Here is an 18,211-nt window from a genome sequence, read left to right on the forward strand (position 1 = left end):
ATCCTTAGAACAACTGCGTTTTTGAGAGCTGTAGGTAATTTGGGTGCAATACTTTCAGCAAAAAGACACAAAGAATTGAGTCATTGCACATTAGTACATATCGAAAGGAACTACATCTTAAATCAAACACTTTTTTCTGGAGGGTGCTGTGCTATCAAAAGCCACAAAAGCTGAGGTTATAGGGTCTCTTATGGATAGAGTAGACAACAATCATGACCAAGTTTGTTGCAATTTTAGTCTGTAATACAGAGCCGTTCACTGTCACTGTTTCCTGTAGTCTCAGTTGAGGCTTTTGGCAGATACCAGAGGAAACAGAGGAAGGAAGTAGAAGATCCACCCGAGTTTTGATGGCTTCACCCATGGCAACCACAGACTACAGAGGAAGCTAGGCAAGAGTACAGGTGTCTGTTGTAATAGAGCCTCACCTTTTCTAATGGTAATGGGTGTTTCATTCAGACTGTCAACCCTGAGCTGTGCTGACAGCTTGCTGTCTGAAAGTCTGGAAGTTTCCTCTTAAATAAAACTGGACATTATTAGCTCAACGCCTAATTAAATGGAGAATCTTGACCTGTAGAAGGTTCTTAGCTTTACCTGTAGAAGGTTTTTATTCAAATGAAAGCAGGTATTAAGGCACATAGCTAGTCAAGTGTCTGCCATGTATTTCTGATGTCTAATTGTCTCTAAGAATGTATAATTCATCTGCATTTTCTTTTCTCTGACCAAAGTGTTTCTCATCTAAATAAAGCTTCTTTGAAAAGCACTTATGGATGTTATATGTGACTAGTGTAATAATAAATACTATACTAATGATAACAATTGTTAGTTCAGTGACAGGTAAAATAGTAGAAATTCACCTTCCTTTTGACTTTATAGTAGGGGCTGTATAGCTTTCAAAATCTTTAAAAGCACTTAGGAGACAACTTGTCAAGGCAGACTTGGGTTTAAAGCCTTGCTGAGCAGGACCCTTTGGCCTTAATAGGTTGGCTAAATACCTCTTTTAATTATCTAGAAAGAATAGACTAAATCTGCTGTTAGTACAACAGATATGCAAAGGTTCTTTAAAAGATTTTGTTCATCGAGAAAGCTGTAATATACCTTTCTTGAAATTAGGGATAAATTTAAATGCATATGTTGTAGTGCAGTGACTAGAATAGCCTACCTTAAATTTTTAACAAAAATTTTAAACTCAGCTAGGAAGGAAGAAGAAATTGATATAAATATATAAATGTTCTAATACAAAAAACAATTAACAGTAGAATATATAGGAGTCATACCTAAGTAGTGTCCTTCCTGTTGTTATAGCAGTGATCATCAAAAAATTAAAAATATGATTCTGATGCATTATCTTACTCTAACTTTTCATTGAGAAACTGACCTTCATTTTACTGAGTAGTGGCTTATGTATTGTACAAATGCCTGATACAAAATTTAAAACCGAATTGAATCTAGACAAACCTGTTACTTGAATAATCAACTGAGGGTTAACTAAGAAAACAGTTATTTGCGAGTCTAGCTCGGTTCCCAAGGGAATCATGTTTGAAGATAACTATTCATGTTTGATCCTTAAGAGCTGTTTTCTCTGTTGTCAACAGGACCTGGTGTTGATGTACCTGCTCCTGATATGAGCACAGGGGAGAGGGAGATGTCCTGGATTGCTGACACCTATGCCAGTACCATAGGACACTATGTAAGTTTTGGGCATAGGCTTTGAAGTAGACAAGCTTTCTTAGTCTTTGCAGAAATCCTGTCATCACTGTTCTAGGTATTTATGATCATGGTGCTTCACCATACAATTTTATTTAATTATGTGGATCTAAATATTTTCTTGCAACTATAACAACTTAATTGATAAGAGGTTTTTAGGCTGCAGTTAAGAAAAAAAAGAAAGATTTTAAATATAAAAAAAATACTTTTTATGTTTGGTATAGTATCAGACAAACATAATTTAAACCTATTAGGACTGTTCAACAAAAACAAAATATACTGTTTATAAAGGTTATGTAGTCTGAAGATTTGATCTAAAAATGCTTTTTAATTCTACCATTTTCCTTAGCTTTTTCATTAGTAGTGTAATTACTGTTAAGTTGTTAAGCAAATATGTAGTTCATAGTGGTCTTAATGTACTGAAATTTTTCAGCTTTGGACTACTGAAAAAGTTCAGTATGGTTAGTTATGAATGGTTAGTTTTTAAGTCATTCAAGAGACCATGTAAATCACTATTGGTATAATACCACAACAGTATTAAAAATTTCTCTATGTGGTCCCCTGAAAGTAACATGAAATCAGCATAGACTTTAGCAAGTTATCGAGAAGGTAAAGCAAAAGGTGCTGATACAATCTGTTGCTCAGAAAGCAGTAAAAAGTTGGTTTTTTTTTTCCTAGTTTTAATTATAACCTTTAATTTGTCCTTTGTCCTTGTGTTGCTTATTGGGTTAATTGGACCAGTTTTGAGCATTCTAGAAACATGACTGTTGACCAGGGAAATATTCCTCCTGTATACTGTTGACAGATTGGACAAAAATAATACATGTAATAGACAACTTATTTCTTAAATTTCTACTGTCTATGCTGTCTGAATTTCTAGCATCTCTTTCAGACATCATTTCTGCTACTCCAACAGGTCATAGTTCCCTAAGTAATCCTGCCGTAGCTTCATGGCAGTGTGTTAATATGCTAAGCCGTTGCATGTTTTGAAATTAAAAGATGCTTTATTCTTACTTTCTGCGGTCGCTTCAAGCAGGTCACTTCCCAGTAACTAGGCATTAGAACTGCCTGACACATATTTCTCTGGCCTGTCTGGTTGAGACCTGCTTGGCTTTCTCAAGACAACGTACTTCTGGCAAAATGCTTGGCCTCTGCGGTTTATCGCCTGTAGCATGGTCTGTCCTCAATCTGAAATACAGTTTAAGGTATCTTCTTGGGGGCAAAAAAAATAAAAATAAAATAAAATAAAGAATGCTTGAAGAGGCTGTAGCTAACGGATTACTTGAGTTGAATAGCTTTTCCACAAGCCAGTCTGTTGGCGAGGGAAATCTAAAACATTACACATTTACATTACACATTTAGATGTAAATCTTTCATTAGAAACTTTAAACCTTATAAAAGTCAAAAATATGGCTTCAGAAACACTTCAGGGTGCAAAGTGACAACTTACTTCCCCAATCATAACTTAATATTCCATCATTGAAGAAAACCACTGCCTCAAGTTATTTTAGGTTTTAATAGAGTAAGCATACTCATTGCACCCAAATGCATACTTCATTGGGATATGGTAGACTTGCTATTACAAGAATGATGCTGAAAGCTAAGGACATACAGATGGCTTTAAGTTTTGCTGTATTTGTTAATAGTCTGTTCACATACAGACATTCTGTAAAGAAGCTTCACTTTTGTTAGGTGGAAAACTAAACAGGAAAAGATTTTTAAATGTCTGAATTTCTGATTCGTCCTACTTCATGATCTCAGCTTGTTATGTTTTCTTACAGATACACACGTTTTACCAAAAAAAAACCCTACTGAGGATTAAAAAAAATTTTTTTTAGTCTAAAGTGTCATCTTTTATTCCTAGGGTATCTCTGCAAGGCAATGTCTTAGTCCTGAAGAGTGAAAAAGAGGATCTAAATATATTTTTCTGAAATGTGAATTAAATAATTGGAATAATAAGGACAAATTAAATGAAGATACTTCTTTTTATAGGGTTTCTTGGTTGTAGATGGAAGAGATAATGGTAGCCATAGTTGGACTTAAGAGTTATTGTGGAAAATGATCAGGTGTAGAGATGGAAGGTGAGAACTCTGTCAAGGCTGGATAGAGTGGAATAATCTATAAAAAACAGTTTGTAGAGGAAGATGTTTCAGATAACTAGCTGGCTGAGACACCAAGAACAAAAATGAAGATGATTACGAAACCACCAAATATATGGAAGTGACAGCGAGGGGGAAAGGAAGTTGAGAAAAACAACCATTGTATGGAAGTTGAAACTAATCATAACTGAAAAAAAAAGATAGAAGCTGTGCAAAGGACCACATTCTGTTGAGTTGGAAGATGCCTCTTTGAGAGGGATCTATTTGGGAAAGGTATGGACCTGCTGAGTCAGTGTGACTGTATGTAGATGTGTTATGGGAGCTTGAAGCAGAGAGGAAAAGTTAAATAACAGGTATAAACAGATAGAGGAAGTCTGCTTGAAACCTAACAGAACATTGCCAGGAAGCTGGAGAGGCAAGGAGGATAATATTGCAGTGTATATTGCAATGTATATGAAAAGGGTTAAGGAATGGTAAAAACAAGAGTGCCTACAAGCTCCACCAGCTCATTTCAGAGACTGCCAGTACTAACACAGAAGTCTTTAATGCTAACCGTAAGCCATTTTACAAACCTCTCATTGAAAGCTGTGGTCTTTCCTTTCATCTGAGGTATACAAAAATGTTTCAATTGACTTAAAAACATAAGTGTAATGCCAGTTTGGGGCTCTGACATTAACTGCAGTCTGAATATATGACTTTAAAAAGGGACCTGCCCTCAGTACATGCTCTGTTTCTTGACGAACGATGGAAGTCTTTAATAACTACCATGTTAACTGTTCTGGAAAATCCAGCTTAAGTTACTGGATCATGGATTTATACATTGTTGAAGTTCTTGATTAAATTCATCCTTTTCTGCTCTTCTGTACTTTCCAACACGTCAGACTGACTTGTAGGAGATATGAGGAGACTTGAATAAATACATTCTTCTATATGTTAGGAGGCTGTACTCATTCAAATGCTTATAAAACATACTCCCTCCTTTGTGAATATATGAAGGCTAAAACATAGTTTCAGTTCCCCCCAAAGGGAATGAAAACCTAGTAATACTTCAGAGAACTGAACCACGTTGTTCTTAGCAAAAGACAACATAGATCTCGTGGGTATGCCACCAGAGGGAGTATGCAGCTTAATGAATGAAATGCAGCCACATTTTGGGAAACTGAATTAGGAACTTTGTGTTGAAGTTCAGCATCACTTTTATTGCTTTTTAAGAGGGGCTATTAAAGGTTACAGTTAATTTGCATCGTCTTCAAACAACCAATAATTTTCCTTTCCACTGTGGGTCTAATCATCTCCTGCCATTCTGCCTCCACTCACTCTTTTCTGAACCTTTCTTCCCTCTCACCAAACATCTTGTGCTCATACCACTGGCATGGAAATGTATTTGGCAGAAGCAGTGGCGAGAAGGGAGCCTCGCAGTGAATGTGCTGCTGCTGGAATAGAAACCCATCCGGCTGCTGGCAGACTCATTTCAGTGAATTCCCTTTCAGCCCTACTCTCACTTCTGCTGGATGCCAAATCACTGTTTGTGTGGCCAGGCTCCGAGGGCCTGGGAGCATGTGAACCGGTGGCAACAGAATATTTTTTCAAATTATTAATTTCAACTGAAAAATTAACTCCAGCTTTAAATAGTCTATTTTATCTTGGCTGGCTAGCTATCTAGCCTGCAGAAAACTTAATTTTATTGGGCACCAGATTTAAGATAGAATCTTGATAGTATATATTGCTGAATAAAAGTAGTAAATACCTGCCTAGCTTTTCCTATATGACCTTTGTACTACAGATTTTCCCAAGATCAGACGTGATCCCTGTGTTCTGACAATAGGAAAGTGCTAAGCTTGAAATGTGTTTCTAAATAACTGAATTCAGTGTAAAGGAATACTAAACACTGTTTAAAGATGATTAAATGGCTTTAGCTGTGCACAATCCCAAGATATGTCTGAACCCTTTAAAAGATTAAGATGCCAAGAATGATGATGGAAATTGTGACTGCTATAGGGGTTAATACTGAACAACATACCCTCAAAACTTTCTGATTGAGGAAAGATCTGCTCTTCGCTAAAAGTGCAACAGAAGTGTCACCATTATTAATCACAGACTCAAGTCAACATACACACTTAAACGCAACAAAGAAATTCCAGACCATGTCTAATACTGCATTATATAACTTTCTGACATCTGCAAGAGTATCTTTTTTTTCTTCTGAGAAGCTGTTGATACAATCTCAGGAAGGAAATTGGCTTTGTAAACTAAATGTGTATAAACTATAGAGTGTTTTAACTTTAATAAAACCTGGATCCATGTACCTGTACAAAATTTCTTGTTCCAACTGTCCTTTCATTGATTGTTTTCATAGCTCACAAATCTTTCATTGTTTTCCAGGATATTAATGCACACGCATGTGTTACCGGTAAACCCATCAGCCAAGGTGGGATCCATGGACGTATATCTGCAACTGGTCGTGGTCTCTTCCATGGAATTGAAAACTTCATCAATGAAGCATCATACATGAGTATATTGGGAATGACTCCTGGATTTGGGGATAAAACATTTGCTGTTCAGGTAACTTTTTTTTCTTCAACTGCTGCAAAAAAAAGTGGTAAAGAAAATTCTGTTAGAGCTGCTTTTAAAATGGGCTGTAGCAATAAATCTTGTTAGTTTTACAACTTTCAAGATTAACCTTTACTCTCAAACTTTAGAAATGCTTCTCAAACAACATATGTGACCTTTATTTTGGACTGTTTTATAAAAATTGAACTTTTGATTGCACTCTACAGGCACAAAGCCAGATCTCCAGTCTTTATAAACATAGGTTGCAAAGACCAAAATGAGGTACTACTACAGGAGTTTTTTAAACTAAGGCATTGCACACATTTGGGGTTAGGTTTAGCTCAGCTGGTTAGAGCGTGGTGCTAGTAATGCCAAAGTCATGAGTTCAATCCCTGTATGGGCCACTTGGTTATGGTTGGACTAGATGGTCTCCAGAGGTCCCTTCCAACCTTACCGATTCTGTGATTACATACATTTCAATGAACTATGTCACCATTTTTGCCCAAACAAAATTTGTTGTACCTTTTTGTAATTAAAAAAAAAAAAAAAGAGAGAGTAGGAATTGGGTAGGATGTTCCTGTTTCAATATAGAATAAACAGCTAGGAAAGCAGAAACCGATACCCTGTCCTAAATGTGTAGGATTGAATGGACATATTTTATGTTCATAGGACTTCAAGAAGCTCTGATTTACGTAGCTGAATTTTGAACGGTTTCAGTGTTCAGCATTATGCATTATCATTCTTAAAATTTCAAAGAAATAGCTTGTCCTTTCCAGCAGCTTTGATAAACATTAATAAGTTAAATGGAGGATCTGAGCAATTGCTTTGTTTTGAGTTGTCTTTCATATCAACACACTAGTTGTTAGAAATAGCAGAGTCCACAGTGCCCCCTAACTGTGACCTCTGCGTTGTCCTCTATAGCTGACCAGTGAGCTGAAGCAAACATCTCTGCCCTGCATGGACATAGCAGCCCCCTCCTGTCCCCACACTTTGGCATATCTGTGCTGGCAGTAGGCTAACAAGCAGGCACTAAAGCAAAACATTAAACTGAAAACTTGACCAATAAAATAGCTGAAAATTCCTCTAGGAAAATGAGGATGTAATATTGCAAACAGACCTAGAGCATGCCAAATTGTTACATCAAAGTTTGCTTCTGACAGAGGGAAAAAAGGACCCTTAAAGATAGTTGAAGCTATGTTATAGAGGGATTTCATATTCAGCTTTTTTTTTTTCTTGGATAGAATCTTACTACAAACTGATATGGATCCTGTGACCTATTGGTCTACTGTTTTGAGTTCTGCTTCCAGAATGTTGAATAATCGCCTGGAACAAGTTTTCTGTTCCTGTAGAAAAGTAGAAAGTGCTAATGAAATGCAAGATTATCTAAATTTATATTTAGATAATCTGTTTTGTAAGGAACTGCTTCAGAAATGCATTGGAAATAACACAGCTTCCTACTAGTCTGTTTGTTTTAAGGTGAAGAATTAATTACATACTTGTTTGTTTAATGCTTTCCATTCTGTGACGGTTTTATGCTTGTAAACCTTCCTTACTCAAACTAAATTAGAATATTTTTTGGCCTACAAACATTAATTACACCTTGAATCGATTGTACAAAAATTCGGAATCCCTCTAAGACAGTGCCAGTCATAAAATAAAATGTAATGCTACTGTGTTCATAAACATAATGTTTCTGTGAAAGTGTCAAAACTATGACTGCTTCCCTTGTGGTTTTTCAGTATGAAAAACTTTGCGCAAATAAATATAGCCAATTATAATGCACAGTTTCTACAATGTTGTTATTGAGAATAGAATGTATATAGATTTGTGCCGTTTTTCCTGTGCACGTGATGTGATGCCCAGGCGTGCCAATAGATAAAAAGCTATTCAAAAGTATATAAGCGTCAGCAATAATTGCCAATTTAGCTGAAGGGTGAATTACTTTTCCCTGTCTCTTTCCACCTTCAGGGATTTGGTAATGTGGGCTTGCATTCTATGAGATACTTGCATCGTTTTGGAGCAAAATGTGTTGCTGTTGGAGAGTTCAATGGTTCTATCTGGAATCCTGATGGGATTGACCCAAAGGAACTAGAAGATTACAAATTGGTACGAACTTAGCAGAGAAAATGCTTTAACATTTTTGCAAGCACTTAGGATAACTGTAAACTGGTGTTAATTTGTAATATTTAGATCATGCTGCAGTTAGTACTTCTACAAGAAATGCTCAGAAATGCTGATTTTTCTTGCTTTCTCTTCCCTGCTATGAATGTAGGTGGTTAACACTAACTGATCTTGTGGCTTTCGCAGTCGGTTTGCTTTACAACATTGTACATTTTTTACATTTTGACCTGACTCTTTGTCAAAGGGCAAGGGTTTGCATATGCACAGGCTAATTATTTTGGTTTCAGAACTGGAGTTCATGCTTATTTGTCTTTCTTATGACTAAAGTAGGAGGAATGTCTTAAGTAACCAGGGCAAGGAGGGTTCTGACTAAGAATCATAAGCATATGTTAAGACTTCAAAGCACACTCTTCCTGCTGTTTACTTACCCATTGAATGTTGCTGAAGAAATGAAAGCCTGTCTAACAGGTGCTAAAATATGATCTCTTCTATAGAGTTCTTAAGGAGCTTATTTCATGTTGTTTTTTAAACAGAGTGCCTTTGTTCTTTTTTACCTCTTTTCTCAAAAGAATGAAAAGATTCTCTCACTAGACAAATGCCATCAATGTAGTGCTAAATTTTAAAATGGTACTTTTCGATCTTATGCAATGCAGTTTTTCCTGTGCTTAGCAGACTGTTGGGTCATTTCACTTGTTTGAAAGTTACTGCATTTGCCTTGTATTTTAAAGAGCTGAGAAGGACTATAGCTTTTTTACATGCTCCAGAGAGCAAACAACATCAGCATCTTTGTCCAGAGAGCAATTACATTTCAGTCATGGGAACTTAGACTACTATCCTTTGCGGGCTGTTTTTTAAAGCCTACTCTAAATAAAGTTAGGAATTATGTGCTGTCTTACTAGTACAATTTCTTCTCTCCCTTTTAAAAGGCTTAGAAGATAGGAAGGAAGTGAAACCAATACACACACTAAAAACACTCTGGTTTGTTTCCTTCAAACAGCAACACGGGACAATCATGGGCTTCCCTAAAGCACAGCCACTGGAGGGCAGCATCCTGGAAACAGACTGTGACATTCTCATCCCTGCTGCCAGCGAGAAGCAGTTGACTAAGGCCAATGCTCACAAGGTCAAAGCAAAAGTAAGTTGGAGAGTTCAGATGCAAATGAAAAGTGGAGAAAGTCTGTTTAAATACTAGTATTCAATAATTAGCGTGGCTGGAAACATAGCCCTCTGAGTTAGCAGTTACTCTGTTGTGATTCCTTTCAGATTATTGCTGAAGGTGCCAATGGGCCTACAACCCCTGAGGCTGACAAAATCTTCCTGGAGCGGAATATCATGGTTATTCCTGTAAGATTCTACTTTGATCTTTGACTTTTTTTATGGGAGTAATGTTTCCATAAATCAGAGCAAAAAGTTATCTGTTGAAGATCTTTATTAATAGCCACTCATTCTCTTAAAGAAGTGCTCTTTTATTTTTTTTAATTTTTATTTTTTTTAAGAGTACCTAAAGTCTGGGAAATGAGTGTTAATGTTGCTTACCTTTGGTAGTAATTACCTAAAGATCTCATTGCAGCCGTAAATGCCCACTCAAAGACAACTATTATGCGAAGGCTACTTCTTCAGAAGGGAGAACAATCCACAAGTATTTCTTAAATCTGTAGTTTTCCCTTTTGGAGTATTAGCTGATATTTGCTCGACTAAATAAGCCACTAAAGAGAGGAGGAAACCAGAGTAAATACATCTGCTATTTGCTTGTAAACATCATGTCTGTGAGTGATGTTCTGACAGAACTGTGTATCATAGAGGAATAGACTAAATGTCGCTTACAGTGATAATTTGAAAGAATAAGACCTATTCAGGAACAAGGATGTCCCTTTGCCCAGAGAAAGGGTGTTCCAGTCAAGTAAAATATCTGTGAAGAGCAGCTGATGTTCTGGCCTTTACTAATTGAGATGGCCTAAGGATGTCCTGGTTTTTCTGCTTGAAAACTTGTGCTAAAATAAAAGAAAGCAGTCAAACGAGCACAATGATACTGTGTTCTAAAGCCAAGTCCACTTTTAAGTCAACAGAAGTTATCCCTGGACTCCAGAAAAGCATAAATACTGCCATGTAAGAATAACTGGCTTGTCTTCTCTACTGCAATTTAAACTAATATTTTGTACATAATATTTCTGCTTACTTTTCCTAAATACAATTCAAGACATTACTGTTTCTGTGCAGGATCTTTACCTGAATGCTGGTGGTGTAACAGTATCCTATTTTGAGTGGCTGAAAAACTTGAACCATGTCAGTTATGGCCGCTTGACTTTTAAATATGAAAGGGATTCAAACTACCACTTGCTCAGTAAGTGCTTAGTTCTGTTTTCACTTGCCGTTTAATTGAAGTGGTTAAACGAATTGCAACTCAGTTGACTTTTCGTACTTTTCCAGTTATTTTGTAATTCATGATGTGATGCTTTTTTCAGTTTTGTGAAAATACCACATACAAACCCATATGTTAAATGTTTAGTATTTCTTAATAAATCTCTTACATCTATGTACTTGGTATTTGAAGAGTGTTCAGAGTTTTGAGTGGGTAACGTTGTTCTGCACACACAACAATGGAGAATTTCTGTGAAAGTCAGTAACATAATTAGTGCAGGCACTGTAAAAATTGGCTTATGGCCTACAGCTCTACTTAGAGCCATTATGTGTGCTTCCCAGTTTCTGGGCCAGAATACTGATTGCATAGAGAGAATAAGCTTCATGAAAAAGAACAAGTTTTCTCTCTATTTTTAAATGAGACCTGTGCAGAAAAGGGTAGTAGGGGAATATGTGAGAATCTCAGGATATAGGACTTGACAAAACACATTTTTAGTATAGCCTTTTCTCATAAATTATGACTTCTATGGTAATTTTGAAGTGGTTGAGGATTTTGGCAATTCTAATTTAAATTCTTTTCTTAGCTTCAAGATCGTGCCTTATCTGAAATACTCCTTGGTGTTGTTTAGGAAAAATTACTAATTAAACTGCAGGAATTAAGATGAAATCAGTATCAATTTAAAATACAAAACACTTCTAATGTCCTAAGGAAAAAAAACATTAATATTCCATATGAGCTTTTTACTTAGCAAGTAGCATGTACGTGAAATGCAGTAGCAGATAATTCATGGCTTTAACTTTAGGAGGTATTTTGTCTGATGCTATCAAATTTGGAACATTGGTCCAGATTGCTGTCAGCTTTGTGAAGTTGGTAAGGTAGGATCAGTAAAATCCACAGTCTGCTTACCATCTGCCTTTGTCCCATAACAGTATTACTGGAATATTGATACTCATAATGGAGGCATTCACATATAAAACTCTAGGATAAACATCTTGCCTTTTTCTTAGAAAGCAAAAAATAAGTTGACCTACTCCCCTTCAGCCGTACCCCCGCAAACACTGTATTCTGCGTTTCGTGCCTTTGAATGCTGAAAGTTGTCTGGGACAGAAGATGACACATATTTGAAACACATTGCTTTCCTTGTTGGTTACTTTGCTTCTGCTTTTTCTACTTTCTAGTGTCTGTCCAAGAAAGCTTGGAAAGAAAATTTGGGAAACATGGTGGAACTATTCCAGTTGTGCCTACAGCAGAATTTCAAGATAGGATATCAGTGAGTACTTGCTGTGTTTTTTGGCTGTTACTGTAGCTGTATACTGGTGTCAAGACTGCAGTCTAAATCTTACCTTTGTAGCTATTAGGGAGAGGATTTTGCACTAAGGTGCTAGTTCAGTTAGCTATATGGCCAAACAGTTAAAGAAAAGATTGATCTAAACTACTCAGGAAAACTCGAAGTGGGCTATTTTTCTTTCTTTTATTTGAGTCCAAAGCAAAATATCTCCAATATTTTTAAAAAGCTACAGTTTTAATATAGACTTTGCTTTGTATTGATAACTGCTTCATAGTTAGAGCTCTATTTAAATTGCAAAGACTCATTTCCTTTTATAAAAGTACCAAATACAGCCTTTTTTGTAATAACACTATAGAGTGTTGGATATTTATCTTCTATTACTACCTCAGATTTCGGTAGTAATCTGTTAATCAACTGAGAATGCTTGTTGCCATTTTTTGGTGTGACATACTGGTATCTCCCTTGCTCAGAAAAATGATATCAGATGCTTTCTTCTCCCCACCTCCCTCTGTTTTAACAAGGGGAATTCTTTTCTCTTTGCAGAATGGTAAGGACAACATAAAAAAAATCTCCCTAATTCTTTTACTTGCTATAACATATTTGATTTCTCTACTGGATAGACTAATAAACATGTAGGTCTCGTTAATAATTTCTTTGATGTTCCATGGCTGTTAAAGTTCATGGAGCTTTTGCAAAGGGAAATCTTGCCTCAAACATCACTGGAATTAGTTCTGGAGATGATGTTGATACAGTTTGCCTGAATTTCCTAAAAGTTTTTAACGGGATCACACATCACAGGGAATTTGATATGCTATTTGTATAACTCCAAGGTAGACAAGACCTGTCTGAAAGAAAAAGTAGAATGTTCCTCTTAAGATTTGAACTACTGGGCAAAAAATGTCAGAGGAAATTCAGTATTATCTAATGTATTAGCAATACCTGATGGAGAAATTTTCATATAAAATGATGGGTTGTCAGCTCATCCATTTCCATTCAAGAGGAAGATCTACAGGTAACAATAAAATACAAGTTTAGAATTCCATAGTAATCAAAAAGCAAATCCAGTGTTAGGAATTTTTGGGAAGAGAATAAAACTGACTATAATCATGCTACTGTATAAATCCAGAGCATCTCTGCCTTCTGAATACTGCATGCATATTTGGTGTCTATCTCAGAAAGAAATGTTACAGATCTAGAAAAAGTCCAGAGAAAGAGGATAAGAATAATCAAAGATATGGAAGCTTTTCATAAATGGAACAGTCAGCTAAGCTAGGTCTTAGGAAACAGACAGTAATCTATAAAATGAGTGATAATGAAACAGAATGGATAAGGATAGATTTTTCGCTGGAAGGAAGAACGAAGTAATGTCAAATAAAACTAGTGGAATGAGGCTCAAAATGAACAAAAAGAGGTAATTCTTATGTTAACAGATTAACTCTGTTATACTATAATGCATATAAACTTGGCCACTGTCAGATGATAGCAATGGTCTTTTAGCCAGATCCAGTATGATGCTAGGTTTTTCAGAAATTCAGAAATGAATGAGTAGCATGGTAAATGGATTCTTAATTGCTGTGATCCCTCCCTAACACAAGCCCTAGAAACTGGCCTTGTAACTTCTGCGTTCAGCCCAAACTTGTATTTGAGAGAGAGCATGTCTTTTGGGAAACCAGGTGTTAAATTATTAATAAATTACAGCTGTCAGGATGATGGAACACTGAAGCAGATACTCAGTCATCCCAATTCAAGCTATTCATTGTTCTGTGTATTTAATTGTAATGGGAACAAAGTTATTCTGGAGTTGTTCAGTACTTATACAGTATTAAGTATATGAATTGGGGATACGTGCCCTTCCTAAAACATGTCCTCAAAATAATTGCATGTAACTTCAGTAGGATATTAGGTCTTGGGAGCTCTTTCGTTTAATGTTTACTCTGTGTTCTGGATGCTAAAAACAGTAGCTACAAAATCAATAAAGTATTCCAGCATCATGCATATAGTCAATGTAGCTAGGCATCTAGTAATCTTCAGTGCTAAAAAGCTTAAGTGCACCTGAGGTTTTAGGATTGAATTGACCATAGTTAGCACTTTATGTAACACAGTAAAGTTGATTTAGTTTTAAGTCTTGCATCAATCATTAAAAGCAAATGAGAGCAAACTTCAATAATTATGAGAATCCAACACGTCATTGTTCCTTTTTTGTATTTTGGGTTAGACCCTGATTTTATTCCCTGTTCTTGCAGGGGGCATCTGAGAAAGATATTGTCCACTCTGGATTGGCATACACAATGGAGCGGTCTGCCCGGGTAAATACTGCATTGATACATATTCATTGTCCTCTTGTGCCTAACTAATGTGGGACAAATTGGACTTTGCCATCACTGGTTTTAGGATGATCCGTTTGTACAGTATTTTTAACTGGTGGGGCAAAAACTAATGAAATTTCTTGTTTTCCCCTGTATTTGAGGTACAGATGGATCCAAGACCTAAAAAGGAGCAATGGGGAAATCTGGGAAAGATTTTCTCTCTTTTAGGTCTCAGATGTAAGGGGAAACAAGAAATCTTAGACTTGATCCGCAAAGGATCTAAACTGTGATACCAGTCTAGGGGTCTTGTAACGCCTGCTTAGCTCCTCTAAGTAAAATCTACTGTAGTTCAAATGGAGAGACTCACAGAAATAATATATAAACCTTTTCTGTTTCAGCAAATCATGCGTACTGCCATGAAGTACAACCTGGGTCTGGACCTGAGAACAGCTGCCTATGTCAATGCAATTGAGAAAGTCTTCAAAGTGTACAATGAGGCTGGTCTGACCTTTACATAAACAGGCCATTACCGCTCCTTATTGTATCCCATCTTTCTTGCCGTTAATGTACCCTCTTCTTGAAAAAGCTTATCACAAGTTTACATGTAACCACAAAAATTTCTTTTCTTCTGACATTATAGTGGATTCTATTCTCAATTAGTTTCAGTCCAAACTAGTTTTTTTATATAATAAAAATCCATGGATTAGGATATTGTATACAAGTATATATCTAAGGATAACCGTTCATCTGCACTTGTGGGGGCCATTGGGTATTTCACCTACAAAACAAAATGGTACATTTTACGTATGGAAGAGTGGTCTTGCCACCTGGGCCAATTCTCAAACTTAAGATCAGATACTGTACTAGATGGGCGTTTAGCTCACTATTACTTCATGCACTTTTGTTTAATTATGTAATTTTGGCTTTGGCACTTTCAGTAAGGCCTTGTATGATCAATGCTGTAGCATTGTCAAAGGAAGAATGGGCCTCCAGCAGGGATTAACTTTGATAGGAGTCTAATTTTTATTTGTAGTAAAGCTTAAGGCCTGATTCTTTTTAGGCAATGTTTTTTCTTTAACTGTGCTGCTGTTATAGGACTGCCTTTAATTGCTTGTTCAAGCTAGCTTGACACAGTGAAATACGTAGAGAGGTGACAAACTAGTATTTTTATAAGCTGAAACTATCAGGCAACTCTAATTTGGTTATGTTTTTAATCAGTTATCTATGTAACTATTCTGACTATAGGTTGTTTCCTTTTTTTTAAAAAAAAGGGATGGTCTGAATTCACTAAGTAATCCTACTCTAAATTTTTAACATTACTTTTCAGTCTTTTCCTTTCTAAGTCTTTCTGAAAATTAGATATTGTCTTAGTGAACAACTAAAGTGAAATTGAACCCAGAAGTAGTTAGCCAAACCACAGAGGAGCTAAAATGCTGCTAAACTTAATCCACTGTCTTAACACATAGCCTTCTTATTTTTGCCTTCTTATTTTTTTGTAGTCTGGAGGTCTTGAACGTTTTAAATATGTTCAAATGCAACAAAATAGACCTTGACATAATATTGGATCAAGCACAGTTTTTAAAGTTTAAGGCTTTTGTCCAGTGGAGTCCCATTGAAGTGCCAGGTTTTATTTATGTAATGAATATGAATGTTTTTTTTAAATGACAACTAGTCCCTCCCAGAAACTCATGGTTTTTTTCTAACCACTTTGTAACTGCATGACATAACCTGGTGAGAAGAGCAGTTATTAAAAAAAAGTTGACCTTTCCAAACCTAATATGCTGGTGTATTACTGTTTTCTATTTCATATACTAATAGGTTTCAGTAATGCCAAACAACTTGTGAATACCCATATTTATTCACTACATGACTACTGATAATACGCTCTGAGTTATCACAAGGTGCTGACTAAAACACATCTTTATCTCATGAATTTGCCTGTTAACAAGACCTTAGAAACTAGATATGTTTTGTTTGGCAGATCATTTCAGGTCATTGCTGCGTCTCTGGAATTTGCGTGAAGAACTATTTTAGTAGTTAGCATGGAGCAATACACCTGTGTGGTGCATTTAACTAGTGGCTTACTCCATCGTATGTGCTGAAATACAGGGTTATAGCAGTACTTTTAATTGCCTAAGTGTAGTATATTTTGCTGCCATTTATTTAAACAAAAACAAAGAATCGTTTGAACATGAAAAAATTACTGTGATCAAGGTAAGGTTCTCTAAACCAAAGGATCTGTATCTTGGATCATATCTTTCAGTAGCGTTTTTACTTAAATATTTGCTAGATAGTAAAGTAAAACTCAAGGTAAGATTGTATACCTCTGACAAACTGCAACCTATTTCCACCAAAATTTGGTGAAACACTACAGCAAGTAGCTATATTACACAGGATAGAAGGACTCTTAAAAGCTCAGTTGGATTAGGTCAGAGGATTCCTGTAACTGATGGGATGGTTGAAAGCAAAGTAGCAGTTAAAAGTGAAGAAACTTGGCTGGCTGTACTGGCAATATTGTTCACCTACATCCTGCTGCCATTTCCTCTCCTTCCCACCACTTTATTAAGTGCCCCCAGTTTGGCTATGCCTACTTGAAAAATGGGACCCTTTCAGTGTTGAAGCACTCTTAAAAGGATATGGAAAGCTGGCATAGATAGCTAACTGAGATCTCTTCTACCTCTTACTCCAGAAGAAATCCAAAAGCTGCAAGGTGCCTGGCTTTAAATCTCCCATTTCATGAGCATCATGTAGTCTTGTAACAACCACGTGGTAATACACAGAACATGCTGAGACCAAGCAGACCTACGACCAGGTATAGTTTGACCAAATCCAGAGATGAGCCCTTAGCGTGACTGTATTTCTCCTTGTACAATTGATTGTAATGTTTACTGACCTCTTATTAAGAGCACCTGCGTTGTAGCCCTGCAAGGCATCAACCTGAGCATAACTGAAGACTAGTATATAGGGAGAACTTGTGGTGCTTCCTGGCAAAGACCTGAGACTCAAGGAGACTGACTTCGGAACACAGCACGCCAGCTGATTTGCCCTTTACCTGTAGTGAAACAGGAACCAAAGGATACCAGTGAGTCTACACTTCTGACAGACACATCATCATTTTGAGACAGAGTATGCTAAGGGTTATGCTGTTGCTGAGTATGACAGTATTGCTGAGCTCAGTCCTAATGCAGTCAGACAATTCAAAATGAAATCACATGTTCCTTACCACATTTTGTAACATACCTGTCACAGAACTGGGCAAAAGCAGCAGCAGCAGCGCACACAGGAAAAAGCAGTAAAGCGTCGTATGGTTTTGCTAAGAGTTAATCTAGTTTCAGGGTGTGCAGCTTGCAAAGCAGCTCCAGATTTTTCCTAACCACTGCAGAAGAAAGTGATGTAGAAGGCAGGCAGGTAGATTGAAGGTGCCCATGCTCTTCTTCAGCTGCAGCTGTAACTTGAGTGAGGTTTGGGGATCAAACTTCTTGGGGAACACCCTCTCTCCCCACACACATATGTGCACACTAATTCTGTTCTCTGGCTAACTTCTTATTGTCACTGCTCGTATTCACTCAGGTGCCACTAAACATTCACCAATAAAAGCGGTAGGATGTTTTGTTGGGAGTCAGTCAACACCTGAAGCTGGATTTGAGCACAAATTTGAAACTGCGCTGAACCATGCCTATTACCTAGAGCACAGTGTGTATGTGCAACCGTACGCAGTGTCATGCCACCTATTTCGATTGTTGGTGTTGGACGGTGTCCCAGCATATAGGCTTCCTGCAAGTGA

The 18,211-nt window shown here is 36.8% G+C and overlaps 1 protein-coding gene and 1 long non-coding RNA gene across 2 annotated transcripts in view; one reads left to right on the forward strand and one right to left on the reverse strand.

Moving 5' to 3' along the window:
* The window catches only part of GLUD1 (glutamate dehydrogenase 1), a 30,496-nt gene extending 14,292 nt beyond the window's left edge, over window positions 1-16,204 (forward strand). Inside the window, exons 5-13 of the mRNA XM_062580450.1 lie at window positions 1,593-1,687; window positions 6,186-6,365; window positions 8,322-8,459; window positions 9,472-9,609; window positions 9,738-9,818; window positions 10,692-10,815; window positions 12,012-12,103; window positions 14,365-14,427; window positions 14,826-16,204. Coding sequence (XP_062436434.1) covers window positions 1,593-1,687; window positions 6,186-6,365; window positions 8,322-8,459; window positions 9,472-9,609; window positions 9,738-9,818; window positions 10,692-10,815; window positions 12,012-12,103; window positions 14,365-14,427; window positions 14,826-14,945 — 1,031 coding nt within the window. The 3' untranslated portion in view covers window positions 14,946-16,204. The remainder of the gene's footprint in view (window positions 1-1,592; window positions 1,688-6,185; window positions 6,366-8,321; window positions 8,460-9,471; window positions 9,610-9,737; window positions 9,819-10,691; window positions 10,816-12,011; window positions 12,104-14,364; window positions 14,428-14,825) is intronic.
* Window positions 6,268-17,475, reverse strand: LOC134142887 (uncharacterized). The gene is made up of 4 exons (XR_009958976.1): window positions 17,321-17,475; window positions 13,061-13,127; window positions 10,011-10,180; window positions 6,268-6,387 (listed from the first exon to the last, which is right to left on the reverse strand). It is a non-coding gene; the product is annotated as an uncharacterized LOC134142887 (long non-coding RNA).
* Window positions 17,476-18,211: the final 736 nt, after the last annotated feature.

The sequence above is a fragment of the Rhea pennata genome, chromosome 7, assembly GCF_028389875.1.
Source record: "Rhea pennata isolate bPtePen1 chromosome 7, bPtePen1.pri, whole genome shotgun sequence".
NCBI lineage: Eukaryota > Metazoa > Chordata > Aves > Rheiformes > Rheidae > Rhea > Rhea pennata.